Below are 17,444 nucleotides of genomic sequence, written 5' to 3' on the forward strand. Positions count from 1 at the left end.
TTTGGCATAAAGTTGTTCATAATATTTTATTATTATTCTTTTAAGCTCTGTAGGATCTATAGTGATGGCACCTGCTTCTCTTTTATTCCTGATATTTGTAACTTTTATATTTTTTCCTTTTTCTTAACCAGTTTGCCTAGAGATTATCTATTTGATCTTTTCATAGAACCAGCTTTTGTTTTCATTGATTTTTCTCTGTTGTTCTTCTCTTCCTATTTCATTGATTTTTGCTCTTTACTATTTTCTTTCTTTTGTTTGCTTTGTGCTTTTAATTTTCTCTTCTTTTTCTGATTTATTAGTGTGGAAGCTTAGATTATGGTTTGAGACCTTATTTCTTTCCTAATATATGCATTTAAAAATGCTACAAATTTCCCTCTGAGTACTGCTTTAACTGTATATCTCAGATTTCATATGTTATATTTTCATTTTCATTCAATTCAGTTTTCTAATTCTCCTTTTCTTTGACCCATTGATTATTTAGAAGTGAGTTTTAAAAATTTCCAAATATTTGGATTTGCAAATGAAGCAACTGCAAAGGATTAATCTCCAAAATATACAAGCAGCTCATGCAGCTCAATATCTAAAATACAAACAACTCAATCCCAAAATGGGCAGAAGACCTAAATAGCCATTTCTCCAAAGAAGATATACAGATTGCCAACAAACACATGAAAAGATGCTCAACATCACTAATCATTAGAGAAATGCAAATCAAAACTACAATGAGGTATCACCTCACACTGGTCAGAATGGCCATCATCAAAAAATCTACAAACAATAAATGCTGGAGAGGGTTGGAGAAAAGGGAACCCCCTTGCACTGTTGATGGGAATGTAAATTGATACAGCCACTATGGAGAACAGTATGGAGGTTCCTTAAAAAACTAAAAATAGGGCTTCCCTGGTGGCGCAGTGGTTGAGAGTCCGCCTGCCGATGCAGGGGACGTGGGTTCACGCCCCGGTCCGGGAGGATCCCGCATGCCGCGGAGCGGCTGGGCCCGTGAGCAATGGCCGCTGGGCCCGCACATTCAGAGCCTGTGCTCCGCGGCGGGAGAGGCCACGGTGGTGAGAGGCCCGAGTACCACAAAAAAAAAAAAAAAAAAAAAGAAACAAAACTAAAAATAGAACTACCATATGGCCCCAGAAATCCCACTCCTGGGCATATACCCTGAGAAAACCATAATTCAAAAAGAGTTATGTACCACAATGTTCATTGCAGCACTATTTACAATAGCCAGGACACGGAAACAACCTAAGTGTCCATCGACAGATGAATGGATAAAGAAGATGTGGCACATATATACAATGGAATATTACTCAGCCATAAAAAGAAACAAAATTGAGTTATTTGTAGTGAAGTGGATGGACCTAGAGTCTGTCATACAGAGTGAAGTAAGTCAGAAAGAGAAAAACAAATACCATATGCTAACACATATATATGGAATCTAAAAAAAAAAAAAAAACACAAACAATGGTTCTGACGAACCTAGGGGCAGGACAGGAATAAAGACCTAGACGTAGAGAGTAGACAAGAGGACATGGGGAGTGGGAAGGGTAAGCTGGGACGATGTGAGAGAGTAACGTTGACATATATACACTTCCAAATGTAAAATGGATAGCTGATGGGAAGCAGCTGCATGGCCCAGGGAGATCAGCTTGGTGCTTTGCGACCACCTAGTGGGGTGGGATAAGGAGAGTGGGAGGGAGATGCAAGAGGGAGGGGATATGGGGATATACGTATGCATGTAACTGATTCACTTTGTTATACAGCAGAAACTAACACAACACTGTAAAGCAACTATACTCCAATAAAGATATTAAAAAAAAATTCCAAATATTTGGGCATATTTCCAGATAGCTTCCTGTTGTTCACTTCTAGCATATATTCTGTTTTGTTCAGAGAGTATACTTTTTTGTTATTTCAATGTTTTTAAGTTTATGAGATTTATTTTATGGACTACCAATTATATATGTGTGTGTGTGTGTGTGTGTGTGTGTGTGTTTGGCGATACGTGGGCCTCTCACTGTTGTGGCCTCTCCCGTTGCGGAGCACAGGCTCCGGACGTGCAGGCTCAGCGGCCATGGCTCACGGGCCCAGCCGCTCCGCGGCATGTGGGATCTTCCCAGACCGGGGCACGAACCCGTGTCCCCTGCATTGGCAGGCAGATTCTCAACCACTGCGCCACCAGGGAAGCCCCCAATTATATTTTTATTTACCTTATAGACTGTGATCTCTATAAGTAAGTGTATATATTAACCTATATATTAACCTATAAGGTATATATTAACCTAATTTGGAAATATGTACTGTACTAGTAGTGACAGTATTGGAAATTTTTTTTAGCCCTCTGAATTGATTCATTATAAAAGAGTTTGTGTGCCAGCAGTAGATTGCTGAATAATCCCGGCCTATGGTACTATTTAACATATCTTAGCCATTTTCTTTAAAATGTTTGGTATTTTCCACCAAAGTACAAAGAGTAACTTGTAAAGTTAATTTTAATTTCAAAGTATTCATTTAGGCTTATAAAAAAGCAAAGATTATAAAATAAAATAAGGAATGAAAAGAATTATTATTTATGTATTGTTTACCTGTAGGTATCATATAATTTATCATATAATATCATATAATCATATAATTTATCAGCCCTGGTCTGATAAATTGTTCAGAGAGTAGAATTATTTTCCCACACATGAATCTGTAACATTTTCTTTTGTTATTCCTTTCTTTGTAGAATTATTCTTGTAATGCTAGCAATATTATATTAAATGATGTAATGATATACATTTGAAATAAATGCCCATTTTCAGTGATACCTTTTCAGTTGGCACATTACACTTTTGACCAAAGTGCTTTTTTAAATTTTCATCTTTTAGCTGACTTCGTACCTTTTATTTTACTGCCTCGCAAAAAGATAGACAAGGAGTGACCAGTTGATTGACAAATCATCTCTTCTAATAAAAAGCAATATGGATTTGTTTTGATTGCTGAGTCTGATAGTCTTGTCTTAAATAATAATTATGTACTCTGACGAAATTAATTTTCCTTTTATATAAATACATTGACTGTTCTAATAGTTGAGAAAACTGTAATCACAACAGTAAATTAAAACATGTTACTGATTTTGAAGTTTATTATAGTGTTTACTTGTAGGATATGTATCTCTTACTTTATAGTTTGTGTAGGTGAATATCAAAGTGATATTTTATTCCCTAACCTTTCACTAGTTTGGTAACAGAGCTCTGGGTATGGGTATCGTCTGGAAGGAGTGAGCTTAATATATTGCACTCTTGTAATATAAAAAAGAATACTATATGTATAATTATTCATAGTGACTTATTTACATAGGCTGGTTTTATGCTCTTCTAGTGAATTGGATGACAGTGAGATATTGATTTCCCATAGGAGTTATTTTGTTCCATTTTTATGACAGTTTTGAGACCACAGCTATTCATTAGTTCATGACCTTAACTTTTCAGTCATCTTTCTAGTTTTATTTACCTCCCATATTCAGATAGATCCCAGGATTTGGCTATGATTTCAGGAGTACCTAACTAATTCTTGCCTTACCACTCCTTGGCACTTGAAAGTTTTCTTGGAATCAGCTTTTCTCTGTGTTTTCAGCCAGTCCCTTCTCTCTTGCATTTTCAGTTTTTTTTTTTTTTTTTTTTTACTAATTCCTTCCCTTCCAGCTCTGAACATACTTTGGTTAACTTATATTCTTAAGCACAAATAAACAAACAAAAACTCTGCTCTTGACCTTGCTGTACTTCCCTTACATAAAACACACTCCAAAAGTAGTCTGTACTTGTTGCTGCCACTTCTTACCATCCTCTTATTGCTTCATATTCTATAAAATGACTTCTAGTTCCTACTACTCTACTGATGCTACACTTTCAAAAATAACTGATGTCCTAATTTCTAATTTAATGTTTTTTACTCAGTGTTCATCCTCTTTGAATTGGGTTGACAATTCTTGCCTTTGAGTCCTGTGCATTCTCTGCAGTGCTATCCTCTTTTCACCTGACATTTATTGTATGTGTATTAGGAACTGGGTTATTCTTCTGGGTCTGTAAACCTGAACTTTGTTCTAGGACTGTCTTCTGACATCATGTGTTCCTCGAGTTAGATATATTCCTTCTATCCATTTTCTCCCACCTATCCAGTTTCTGAGTCCAACCTGTCTTTTCTTTCTTTCTTTTTTTTTAATCGGTGCATTAGGCAATTAGTTTAATAATTACTTTATTTATTTTTGGCCACACCGCACGGCATGTGGGATCTTAGTTACCCAGCCAGGGATTGAACCTGTATCTCCTGCAGTGGAAGCACGGAGTCTTAACCACTGGACCATCAGGGAAGTCCCCGACCTGTCTTAAAAGCAGCAGCAAGGATGTGAACTTTCCCGATTCTGAACTCTCTTTGTCTTTGGTAATGTTCATGTGTTATTTGCCATGTTCTATCTGGTATTCGAACTGCGATTCATGTTAAAAATACATCCTTGAACATAACAGGCTTTCTGATAAGCACTTTTTTTTTTTTTTTTTTTTGCCATACGCGGGCCTCTCACTGCTGTGGCCTCTCCCGTTGTGGAGCACAGGCTCCAGACGCGCAGGCCCAGCGGCCATGGCCCACAGGCCCGGCCGCTCCGTGGCATGTGGGATCCTCCCGGACCGGGGCACAAACCCATGTCCCCTGCATCGGCAGGCGGACCCTCAACCACTGCACCACCAGGGAAGCCCTGATAAGCACTTCTTATATCCAGGTTTATGTTCACGTTCACTGCTGCCATACTATCTCAGTTACTTTTGTGGAGAAAAACTACTTTTTATCTTGTTAAAGCTTTTGTGTTCTATAACCATTCAAGTTTGTTTTTAAGATTGGTTGTTTGATGTAGTCTTATGTGCTCAGATTTTTGCCATGCATATGTGGTATCTATTGCTGTGTTTTCCTAACATGCAGTATTTTAAAAAAAACATTTTCTTGCAGTTCTTTTTTTTTTTTGCGGTATGCGGGCCTCTCACTGTTGTGGCCTCTCCCGTTGCGGAGCACAGGCTCCGGACGCGCAGGCTCAGCGGCCATGGCTCATGGGCCCAGCGGCATGTGGGATCTTCCTTGACCGGGGTACGAACCCGTGTCCCCTGCATCGGCAGGCAGACTCCCAACCACTGCGCCACCAGGGAAGCCCATATCTTGCAGTTCTTGAGTCAGTAATTTGTGAGTGTTTTAGCTGGATGGTTCTGTCTCAGGATCTCTCATGAGGTTGCAGTCCAAGATGTCACCTGGGGCTACAGTCGTTTGAAGTCTTGATTGGGACTGGAGAATCTGTTTCCTATATGGCTCCCTCACACAGCTCAGGAGGCCTCAGTTCCTTGCCATGTGGGCTTGTCTTTAGAGCTCCTTAAGTGTCCTTTTGAAATGGTAGGTGGCTTCTTCAGAGTGAGTGAGCCAATAGATCAAGCAAGGTGGAGATATATTGTCTTTCATGAAGTAGCCTCAGAAGTCATATACCATCATTGTGCATGCAGTATCCTTTTCATAAGACACAGCCCACACTCCAGGGGAGGGGAGTTGAGCTCCATCTTTTAAGGGAGGATTGTAAAAAAATTTGTGGATATATTTTAAAACTCCACTCCACATGATATTTTTTCATTAGGAATACTAATGATGTTGGGTAAATTTCACTATGACTTGTTTTGAATTGTAACTATGTTTGTTCTGTATTTAAGATATTCAGAGTTCTGAAGTAACATAGATATGAATATGGTTTTTATGGGTTGTCAAAAATCCATATACTCTTAAGTTCTCTACTGATTTTGAATTTATTTTGTAAGGTTATTTTTTGAAAAATTTCTTACAAGTTTTGATAATTTTGTTTCTGTTTTCAGGGCACCAAGATACCATTGAATTATTCCAGCTCTGTCCTATTGTTTTTCTCTCCATTTGCCTACTTTAAGAAAATGTATTAAGTATACTAATTATAGAAATGCATTTATTGAAATAAATGGCTTATTTTTCCCTCTCAGCTGATTTGAATAGGATGCACAGACAAAATACAGATGCCTTCCATAACCCAGATGCAAGAACATATGAAGATAAAAGGGCTGTTGTATCTCTAGACCAAAATTTAGCCACTTCAGATGCTGAGAACCTAGAAGATTCTGCAAATAAAAACTCAGGTTTCTAATCACATTCTATTCTTTTGTTTTTTTGGGTTTTTTTACATTTCTAAAGTTGTTCTGTTCTCCAAGAAAGTTCTTATGATTTTGAGAATTTGGTTACTCTGAGTCAGGAAGCATAACACATTATTTATGCTATTTACAATAACTTTTCTACATAGGTACTTTGAAAAAAGTGAATAAAGAAATACATCTTGCTCCTTAATAATATGTATGTATTCTCAGCTTTATTACTTGCTTATGTATACTTTAGCTGCTGCTAACACTTTTATTTTGCTGATGGGGAGGGCATTTCTTAAAATCAAATAGTCTTTCTACCCATACAGAGTTTGGTAAAGTTTATGGGTTCTTATACCATCAGAATTAGTTTGAATTAGTGAAAACATATCAGATGTTGTATGATAAATTATACGGTGAAATTCATTTTTTGTTTGTTTGCCCTCCCTTATAAAACCACAATATACAAAGAAATAAATGAAATAATTAAAAGTTTACTTTGACTTCTGGTCACATCTGCCTTTCATAAGCAAATATCTTTGATTTGCTATTAAACAGGGTCCTTTAATTAAAGATTCTGTAAATTGAAGATTATTCAATATCTTTCTTTATGACTTGCCAGGAAAAGTTGTAATCATCTTTCTTTATCAAGTATATGTGAAAGTATGTTACATATTTAAAATTCAAATGAAGTTTAAAGAATATACCACCTTACACTATATTTTGATACCTATAAAGTAACCATTTATTTATGACAAATTCTCTTTTGTACATTCACAGAAATTTTAATTTTAGACTAGAAAAGAACTCTATATTAGAAAGTCTTTCTAAAATGTCCCTGACTAATCATACAGTTTTTTAAAAACTTAAAAAAATTTTTAATGCATATTGGCCAAATAGGCAGACTAAATGGTGAGCTCTGATTAGAATTACTAGCCTTGCATCTTTCAAGCCTTTGATGGTAGCACTGATCTCTGCAGCCTTTTTGAACACTTCATGAGATATGTGGTTGGTTGTTTCCATGGACAGCCTGTATCACTGTTTGATCTCTAATTACAAGAAAATGCTTTCCTACTTTGATCCACAATAGATTTTTACACAGTGGATCTAGTTTTGATTTTTGGAGTACTAAAATTATAACTTTTGATTTTGATGAAATTACTAATTTGGCTCTCACTCTGAGTCTGTAATAATTCAGTGTACAATAGCAGCATCAAAACACCTTTCCATTTTATTGAAGAGAATTTTGACCTCTTTCTGATTATCATTATTTTTCTCTTCATTGGCTTCTGCTTCTGGTAGTCTTTATTGAGATCAGTGGTACAGACCCCTTCTCTTCCGTTCTCTTCTACACCCTGTATTGTTTGTAGTTCTCTCTTAGCCTAGAACTTTCTCTGTCATAGTAATAACACTTTAGGCATCTAGCTCTGCTTACAAAGCAAAAGCCCTGGAAAAATCAAAGCTTTCCATGACCCATTCCCAAGAAGGAGCACAAGCTTGATGATTGAATATGCATAGCAGAATTTATTGTCTATTGCCTTTCTGTACACTACCAGGGTTTTGGTGCAGCTGTTGTGGCCAGGATGCTCTAGTTTAAGAAATCATATAAAATCATAAAATGTTAAAATTTCCCTTTTTTGTGAATTGAAATTTCCTAAATTAACTTTCATTCCCTAAGAATTCACCTAAAACAGACTTTCTGAATGCAAAAAACTATTGAGAGTCACCTTATTTGTTGGTATGCCATCATATATGTGTAGGAGTGTGTGTGTATACTTATGTATGTGTGTGTACACATACACATACATATGTGGCATGTAATATTTTAAAGGCTTTAAGGGAACTTGAATATACCTGAGCGTTGAATATGATAATGTATACTTAAGGTTCATTATCCTCTAATGTTTTGTCTTGATTAGGCCTGTTTCTGAGGCCCTTCTTAATGTTTGTTGTTTTTCTTTTACTTTATGGTTCTTGGATGAAAAACAATGTTGATAAAGTCCATACTAATTTGGCTTAAATTTATTTTTTCGCTTATTATGATGCCTGAATACATTTTCATTTTCTTTGTTTAGAGCATGTGTTTCCCTTTGGTTTTATTTTTATAGTGTTTTTATATTTGAAAGAACTTATCTTGCCTGCCTCTAATAATATTTTTCTCTAATTGCCTCAACGGTTTAGAATTTGAGTGATCATCAAAGTGAAACAAACTACTCAGTTTTGGTTTGCTAATCAGCTTTTCCACCATAACATAAGATTTTAATGTTTAGGTATTGATTTGCCTTTCTGCTGATCTCTTCAAGTAAGCATTAATAAATTTAAACACAAAGGCAGAATAGACCTAAATGACAGCTAAACTGCAATGCAGTTGTCCTGCAAACACTATATGAGTGAGAGAAATAAATGCTTTAGATTGATGGTATAAGGAAACTAAAAAATGATATAAAAAGTTATGTGAGGCTTAAACACCAATTTTTTTTTTTCTGCATTCAAAGAGACCCCTGGGGTATAATTATTTTCCAGGTTGCTCTTATGAAATAATTTTTTCCCTTTCCCAGAATGTTTAATACTATTTATAGGTAATATATAGCATATTTTTATTTTTCATGTTAATATCTCATTAATATGGTAGAATTTTTAAATAAAAAGTATTGCAGTGATTAAAATAGTCACTTTAATTTGTAAAAAATGTTTTTGGAGCTAACTTTCTAATCTATTCTTTAAACCATGGATGGGAATCCACTTTTGGAATTACTGATTTTTAAAAACAATTTTAGAAAATTTTTGTATGTGTATACATAATACATTTTAGTGTATAATTAAGCAGTGTTCTTAAGAAAAGGATATTTATATTCATAAATAAGAACTTAAACATGTACTTTTTTTTCTGTCTATAAATTTTACTTTAAAGCCTTTGCTGCAGTGAGAGTTGCTTACGTTATTAGCTTTTCTGTTTTCTTGATGTCTTTCAGGTATAGATATGTTATGCTTTTTCAACTGTGTATTAATTTTATTTTAGTTTCACCGTTTTTTTTCTCTCTTTACTTTTTATCTGGTCTTCAGATTCTAATCTCAGCCTTCTTCTGAGTTTAACCTCTGGAGTTCCATATTTAGCACATTTTTTTTCAAGATTTGAATTTATTAGCAAAGTCTTTATTCTTTAACCTTTATGTTTTCTAAGCACTGGCTAATGGTATGTTTTTGCAAAATTTCCCTTTCAAGGTCATATGCAAACACAGAGCTCTCCTTTTGCTCGGGGAAATATTTTTGGTGAGCCTCCAACTGAACTTCAGATTAAACAGCAGGAATTATACAAGAATTTTCTTCGTTTTCAGGTGAAATGCTTACTTGATCACAGTTTCAAAGTTTCATAAGAGTTTTTTTAAAAAAATTAATTATTTTTGGCTGTGTTGGGTCTTTGTTGCGGTGCGCGGGCTTCTCATTGCGGTGGCTTCTCTTGTTGCGGAGCACGGGCTCTAGGCATGCGGGCTTCAGTAGTTGTGGCATGCAGGCTCAGTAATTGTGGCTCGCAGGCTCTAGAGCACAGGCTCAGTAGTTGTGGCACAAGGGCTTATTTGCTCCGTGGCATGTGGGATCTTCCCGGACCAGGGCTTGAACCCTTGTCCCCTGCGTTGGCAGGTGGATTCTTAACCACTGTGCCACCAGGGAAGTCCCCATAAGAGTTTTAATAAACTAAACTTGCAAAGATTTAATCCACAAGATAAAGAATAAATTCTAAAATGCCACACAGTTACTAAAATATCTAATTTATATAAGATATAAATTACATTATATTATATTATTATACTGTTCTACTTATGTCTGAAAAAGGAATAGGGAGACATGTTAGGTATACCAGTTGACTTAAATTTTATTAAATCATTAAGTGTTAAAGAATGCTGAAATTTCTAAAACTGAAACACTTAAAATGTTCACCTATTAGGCATAGAATGAATCTTTCTAGATGCTCACATGTGTTAGTAGAAAATAATTAGTTTTTTGCAAATGATTTGATATTCTTGACTCATATAGTTTGTAAACAAATAAATATTAAATGTAATCACATTTTGCAATTATTTGCGTCATTTATGTATATAAGCAAATAGGATTTAAAGTACTAGAAATTGCCCAAAGGAAGATACTTGAGCATCAGGTGTTTATTAAGCAAACAGATTTATTGAACTCTCATACTGTGGCCACCCTTGGGATGGAGCCTGAGGTGAATGAGAGGCCTGTTCATAGCGGGCTCACAGTATTTTCTCTCCTTACCTCCCTCCCCTCCATACCCACACTTACATCCCAGTGTCAGATTAATCCTGTGGCCAGGTTAATCTTCCTTTGATATGACTTCTCATGTTTTTATTCTTTATTCAAAACCTGGCAGTAGCGTTTCTTTTCTACAGAAAATGTCCATATTCTTTATTCTGACACTTCTGGGGCCTCCAGTCTAATCCCAACCTCTTAAACAGATTCTTCTTACAGAGATTCTATTCAAACATGCCATCTTTCTGATCCTAATTATTGTGGACTTTTAAGGCAGTGACATAATGGATGTAGTCTTAAGGATAATTGATCAGACATTACTGTTGAGGATGTATTTTTGGAGGATTTAAAAGACTGGAAGCAGGGGTGTTTTACTAGAGTGGTGACAGTGGAAATGGATGGAAAGACCTTTCAAAGGATCGACAGAATGAATAGAGATATTGACTGTAAGAGAGTAGCATCAGAGATCCCAAGGATACTGGCCACTTGAGTCAGGTAGCAGCAGATTGAGGGTCAAAGAATCACGTTTTGAACTTGAAGGACCCTCTGGTATATTGCCCATAATGATAGCAAGTCAAAATTATGTAGTTCCTATTATACTTACTGAGTGTTAGCCTGCTCTAGGGTAAATTCAGGGAAAAATAAGTCTTGCCACTTTGTAGCCTGTTATTATTTATAGGATAGTTTTACATATAGTATCTTATTAAACCTCAGTACTCTCTGAGGAAGTTATTACTCTTTTTATTTTATGACCAACTAAAATACAGGATGAGGCTCACCTTTGGTGGCAGAGCTGGCAAGTTGTGAGGCGGTGCTTGAACCCAAGTCTCCTGACTTTAAGTATCATATCTAGAGGTACTACAGTTATGTTTCTAGCTCTAGGAAGTCTTTCCTCTGGGAAAAAACTACTAGTAGTGGGGGGAACTTTGACTGTATAAGTTTCAGAGTAAGTTCAACCTTCACTTCTCCCACCGTATAAAATGGTGGTTTATGTATTTTTCTTTTAGCAGCCTCTTAAAAATGCCCTTTTTGCCCCCAAACAAAATCTAATCCAGAACTCTATGAAAATGTAAAATAGCTAAATGGTATTTATTTTTAATATCAACAATATAGTGTCAGACAAAAAGAATCCCCAAACTTAAGTGTTAAAAGAAATGTTATAAAATGTTTAAATCTGTGCACAAAGATGGCAAAGGAAGCCTCAGCTCCATGTCTGCATAAATAAGTTATACCGTTAGTTTAAGTTAGTGCAGCAGAAGTCTTCATGTGGTTAAAATTTGGTAAATAACACATGTGAGTGTTTAGATGTCATTTTTAATTGCAGCTTTAAAAATAATTACCAAGTTTAATAAAATATTTGCAGGACCCTTGAAGCACTTTTGTGTTATATGGTTTGAAAACCACTGACCTGGATGATAGCTTTTCTCTTTCCATTGAACTTCTGTGTGGCATTTTTGTTGGAATGATATTTCTGTGGATTCATTAGGTGTGAGATCCATTTATAATTGTGACCCATTAATGGAGAAGTGACTTTGTCATTGTGATTTTTTTTCATGGAGGAGGAAAAAGGGGGAACTGAGTATTAAATGTGAGGTTTTGTTGTATGGATCATAAATGATGTTTTCTCTAGGGCTATTGTAATTGAAGAAGTGATTACATACACACCACTTAGTATTAAATATTAGGATTGTACATATTTAATAGTGTTGTGAGAAAGAAATGTTGGAAAAAGCCCTAGCATGTAAAATCATGGCACATATAAGAAGACTACAGTTCTTATAGCTCAAAAGTTTGTCAGCACTAAATATAGCAACCTTGAAGCTAGAGGAAACGCAGACAAGAACTATAAAAATAATACGAATAGTCATAATCAATCCATACTTAAGAGGGATGAAAATCTATTGATATCCTTAAACCAGCATCATGATTACCCAGTACCCGTGCTGTCATTCTTCTCTATCTCATTCATGGAGGATGTAGACTATCTGTTAAGGTCCTCTTCCTTTCAGATCTTAGACTCTGTCTTAGAATATTCCCCCAGAATACTCAGCACTGCAGGCCCCAGGTGGCATTCAAACAAAACTTAGTTATGAATTCTTGTGGCTAAAATCCTCATTTACCTTGCCAGTAGATAGGAAAGGAGAAAGGCCATTCTAGGGAAGGGATTCCTACTTAATGAGTGATTGCTAAAATATTTCACTGTTGTTTTAGGATACTAATCACGCCAAGGAACTTTGAGACGTAATACTAGCAGTCATTATAGAATAATATAATCATGAATTATTTACTAAGTACTTCTACATAGGAGGAACTTTTATGTTTTTTTACATACATTATTTCCTTTCAATTCTTTGAGTACTGCCTTGAGGTATAGACATTAATAACTCTTTTTACCAGATGACAAAACTGAACAAGAAAGTTTCTTAAGGTCGCACAGTCTGATGGAGCTGGAATTTTACTCAGAGCTCTTAACATTACATCATGTGGCCTCCCTAATAAAACATAGGAAACTGAAAAATTTAGGAACTTATTTTTACTTACAAAAAGAGGGCAAAATGTTGATAATAGGGTAAATTAAGTGGTATTCTAACTTTTCAGTAGTTTCACAAAGTAATAACTGGGTTTAATTCTTTAGATTGAGGAAAAGAAACAAAGAGAAGAAGCAGAGCGAGAGAGATTGAGAATTGCCGAAGAAAAAGAAGAAAAACGGCTTGCAGAACAGAGAGCACGAATTCAGCAAGAGTATGAAGAGGAACAGGAAAAGAAAAGGGAGAAAGAGGAAGAGGTGCATTCTTACCTACTGTATTTTTCTACTTAGTCTGAAAGTGAACTCCTTATTTTGACTTGAAAAGATATTTATTACTTACAAAGGAGAACGGATCCATATCCATTTGTTAGATGCTATTTTTATAAAAATGAAAGACTAAGAGATAAATGATGACTTTTTTTACAGACAAAAAACAGCTTAGGCCGACTAGGATGTTATAATAGATGCCTAATATTTTATTGTTAAGCAGACAGCTTTTTTATTTAAAGAACACTATATCATCTATACCTTCAATTTTATCTCTTTATTTCAAACAAATATGAATGAACTATAGAACGTGTGTATGGAGTGTATAATTTTCTCTTTATTTTAAAGCAAAGGCTGAAAAATGAAGAGCTTATTCGGTTAGCTGAAGAAAGACGAAAAGAAGCAGAAAGAAAGAAGAAAGAAGAAGAAGAAAAACATAACCTACAACTTCAGCACTACTATGAAAGAGAAAATATAATTGGTGAAGAAACAAAGGTAAGTTCCAGACAAAAATGTCTATGGAACCCGTAGTGCAACCCACTTTCACTGTGAGAGTGGTAGAGTAGTTAGCAAAACGAAGAGAGCAGAGAAGGTGCTTTTGTCTCTCCTTTCGTCATAGTACTTTTTCTGGGGGCAGTGCACTGAACTTCCTGTACTAAATGATGTCACTGTGCTGCGTTGTGTTTTCCCTCCTATGAACAGAATAGGCTTACTTTCTGTCGCCATTCTTAGTCTTGTTCCCATAGTCTGTAGACTAGCACCCTCCACACTGTTCATGACAAGACTGAAGGTGTTTGGAAACTTTTGTAGCAATTTGTCAATGTAATTTTATGTCTGTTGAATCTATAAAATAGCTGGCCTTGAATTGTGTAACATCTTTTAAAAGTTTTTATTTATCTAGTACAGTTGACCTTTGAACAATGCAGGGATTAATCTGTGTGTATGTAATTTATAGTTGGCTCTCCATACCTGCGGTTCCTACACATCTGCACATTCAACCAGTCACTGACTACAGTACTGTAGTGTTTGATGAAGAAAAATATCCCTGTATAAGTGGACCTGTGCAGTTCAAACCCATGTTGTTCAAAGGTCAACTGTAATTCAGTCTTACTCTGTTTTACACATCTGTCCACAATGGATTGGAAATTAAAAAAGAAACTTGTGGCTCACCACAGACTGGTTTGAAGTCCATGTCTCTGAGATTGTGGTTGATGTTCACACTTAGGCACATGAGTCAAAGTTATTAGACAGGAGTTTTCTCTCTAGAAAGCCAGTAGGCCCTTATGAAAATCCAGTTCACATCCTTGCTCATATTTCAAAGCTATATTTAAAATTTTGTTTGTATAGTATCACTAGGGACTTATTAAAAATGTGTCTTCCTGGTCTCATCTACAACGTGTCTAATTTACTAAGTGTGATTTAGTAACCCTTAGGGGTTTGGATGCAGTTGGCCTGTGAACCACACCTTGAAAAACCCTATGTCTTGTACGTTTAGCCCAATTTAATTTTTAAAAAATTGTTTTCAGAAATTTAGGTTTATACAGACATGATTTCTTCTAAGTAGAATTGACAAAAAGATTACTTTTAACCAGTGTGCTCCTTGGGTGTATTTATGATGTGATTTGCTACATTGTTCAATGTGTAACCTACTATAGGTAACGTGAGCCATTTCTGGTGCAAATACACTTTTTGGATTTCTCATCCCAGGGTTTTATGATGATAGAAATAAGTATTCACAACTTGAATTTGCTGAAATGTTGTTTAAAAGGGAATTTATAGGGGCTTCCCTCGTGGCGCAGTGGTTAAGAATCTGCCTGCCAATGCAGGGGACATGGGTTTAATCCCTGGTCCAGGAAGATCCCACATGTCACGGAGCAACTAAGCCCGTGTGCCACAACTACTGAGCCTTTGCTCTAGAGCCTGTGAGCCACAACTACTGAGCCCACGTGCCACAGCTACTGAAGCCTGTGCACCTAGACCCGTGCTCCGCAGCAAGAGAAGCCACCACAATGAGAAGGCCGTGCACCGCAACTAAGAGTAGCCCCTGCTTGCAGCAACTAGAGAAGGCACACGCGCAGCAACGAAGACCCAACACAGCCATAAGTAAATAAATAAAAAGGGAATTTATGAGTCAGATCTATATTTTTTGTTTTATTTTCAGTGTTGCAGGAACATTAGGCAGTATCCTTCATTTTTAGGATATATATAGTTGCTCATCCTTTTAAAGTATCATTGAAATGTCATATCATTCATATTTCTAATTGATAAAGTTTGTTTTTTAGAGCATCGTTGGGTTTATAGCAAAATTGAGCAGAAAGCAGAGAATATTTTATTGTAAAATTGATTATTTGAGAATGAAGGTGGTTAGTTTCTCAGTTGTGTTTCTGCCATTTTCTTACTATGTCTAAGAAAAAAGCTATTTCTTAGGAATATGTAATTTTATGACTGTCATAGTTTAATTGTGAAGTAACATAAAGTTTTAGACCAACTTTGTTCCATTTAATGCATTCTGCCCTCAATTCTGAAATTATCATTGCTAGCTGTCATTTTTTAATTTATGTAGGCCTGATATATATTTTTGTCTACTCTTAGTTTTTACTTTTTTGTCTGCATTTTAAATTTTTTAGTCTGTATATTTATTTAGTTTGTTAAAATTTGTTTTTTTAATCCTAATCTGAGAGTTATACTATCATAATCAATATATTTGATCATATTAATTGAATTTCTGACTTTTTTGTTTTTGCTTCCTTGACAGTTACTTGTTTTTTTTTTGTTTTTTTTTAAATTATATGGACTATGCTTTCTTTGCTTCATTCTCTGCAGTCCTTTAGAAGGTTTAACTTGTCTTTATAATTCTGCCTGTGGTCACCTAGAGTTTTTATTTTTAAACTTTGTCATATATTTCTAATTTTATCGAAGTCACTAGTGAAAGTAATATTTGATTTTGTACTGTGCAAAATGAACAATTTAACATCCACATTTATAAACATACATTTATATTTTTATCCAGATAATTCTTATTGTATTTTGTTGGGAGTTTTTATGTTTTCAGCATTTTGATTTTAATACGAAGTTGGGAACTATTAGCTTTATTACACTGTAACCTGAAACCCTGTTTTATTTCCTTACGGAGACATAGAAACTCTATCACAATCCGTGATGCTCTTGGTGACAAGGGATCTAGATTTTAGAGATGTGTGTATGTATACACATACATGTTGGGGTGTGTGTATATATACACACACACATAGACATACGTTGGTGTGTGTGTGTGTGTGTGTGTATTTTTTTTTTTCTCCTCCTCAGCACTTGAGACAGCCCTCTCCTGTAGTTCCTGCTCTTCAGAACAAGATTGCAAGCAAACTCCAAAGACCTCCTTCAGTTGACAGCATTATAACTTCCTTTATTCAGGTATATACTCTTTTCTTTTGATTTATTCATCTTCGCTAAGTTACTTTGGATTGCGGGTATTGAATGAGATTTTCTTATTCATCTTACTTAGCTAGATTACATTTTTCACATCTGAAATATAGATGATGTTTACATTGATTTGTCTGTTGCTTCAGTTATAAATGATAATACTTGGTGCCCCAAAGTTTAAATTCTTTTGACAGATCATAATTTAGCAAGTGGTACTTGTCCAGGCCCCTCAGGAAGGCCTTTTCTCTGGTAATATGTCTTCTAGCTAGCTGTAGCTATGCTAATAAAGTCCCTTATACTGTAAACTGAGCTACAATCAGAAAAGCGCCAGGAAAATGTTCCAGAAGGGTTGATCCTTGAGTTGACTCTTGAGGAATGAGTAGGAATTTGCTATAAAGAGGAGGAGGAAGAGGGACTTGTAGCATATGCAGAATCATGGAGGGCACTGTAAGCCAAGTGGCATGCGTGGAGAATACATGGTTTGTTCTGGCCTGCTGACACCTCACCAGATGGCAGAGGAGGTGAAGGCTAGAATGTATGCAGGGTGTTGTAGGGAGTGCTAAGGGGTTTGACTTTATTCCATAGGCCAGTGGATATTAAACAGGCTTTTTACCAGAATAGACAAACATATTAGAATGTTTTCCTCAAGCCCACCCTCTGAGATCTGATTTGGTAGGTCTGTGGTAATGTATGGGAATTCATGGTAATATTTTAAATAGGAGAATGACATGGCCATGTTTGCCTTGCATAATGTTCTCTCAGGCAGTGGTGGCGTGGAGATATAGTATGGAGGC

At 35.8% G+C, this 17,444-nt stretch overlaps 1 protein-coding gene across 1 annotated transcript in view; it reads left to right on the forward strand.

Moving 5' to 3' along the window:
* CSPP1 (centrosome and spindle pole associated protein 1) overlaps window positions 1-17,444 on the forward strand; it is a 115,319-nt gene that overhangs the window by 70,771 nt on the left and 27,104 nt on the right. Inside the window, exons 16-20 of the mRNA XM_082858650.1 lie at window positions 6,024-6,176; window positions 9,396-9,508; window positions 13,072-13,221; window positions 13,579-13,725; window positions 16,537-16,641. Of these exons, the coding sequence (XP_082714776.1) occupies window positions 6,024-6,176; window positions 9,396-9,508; window positions 13,072-13,221; window positions 13,579-13,725; window positions 16,537-16,641 (668 nt within the window). The remainder of the gene's footprint in view (window positions 1-6,023; window positions 6,177-9,395; window positions 9,509-13,071; window positions 13,222-13,578; window positions 13,726-16,536; window positions 16,642-17,444) is intronic.

Source organism: Leucopleurus acutus, assembly GCF_964270905.1.
Source record: "Leucopleurus acutus genome assembly, chromosome: 17".
Lineage (NCBI taxonomy): Eukaryota > Metazoa > Chordata > Mammalia > Artiodactyla > Delphinidae > Leucopleurus > Leucopleurus acutus.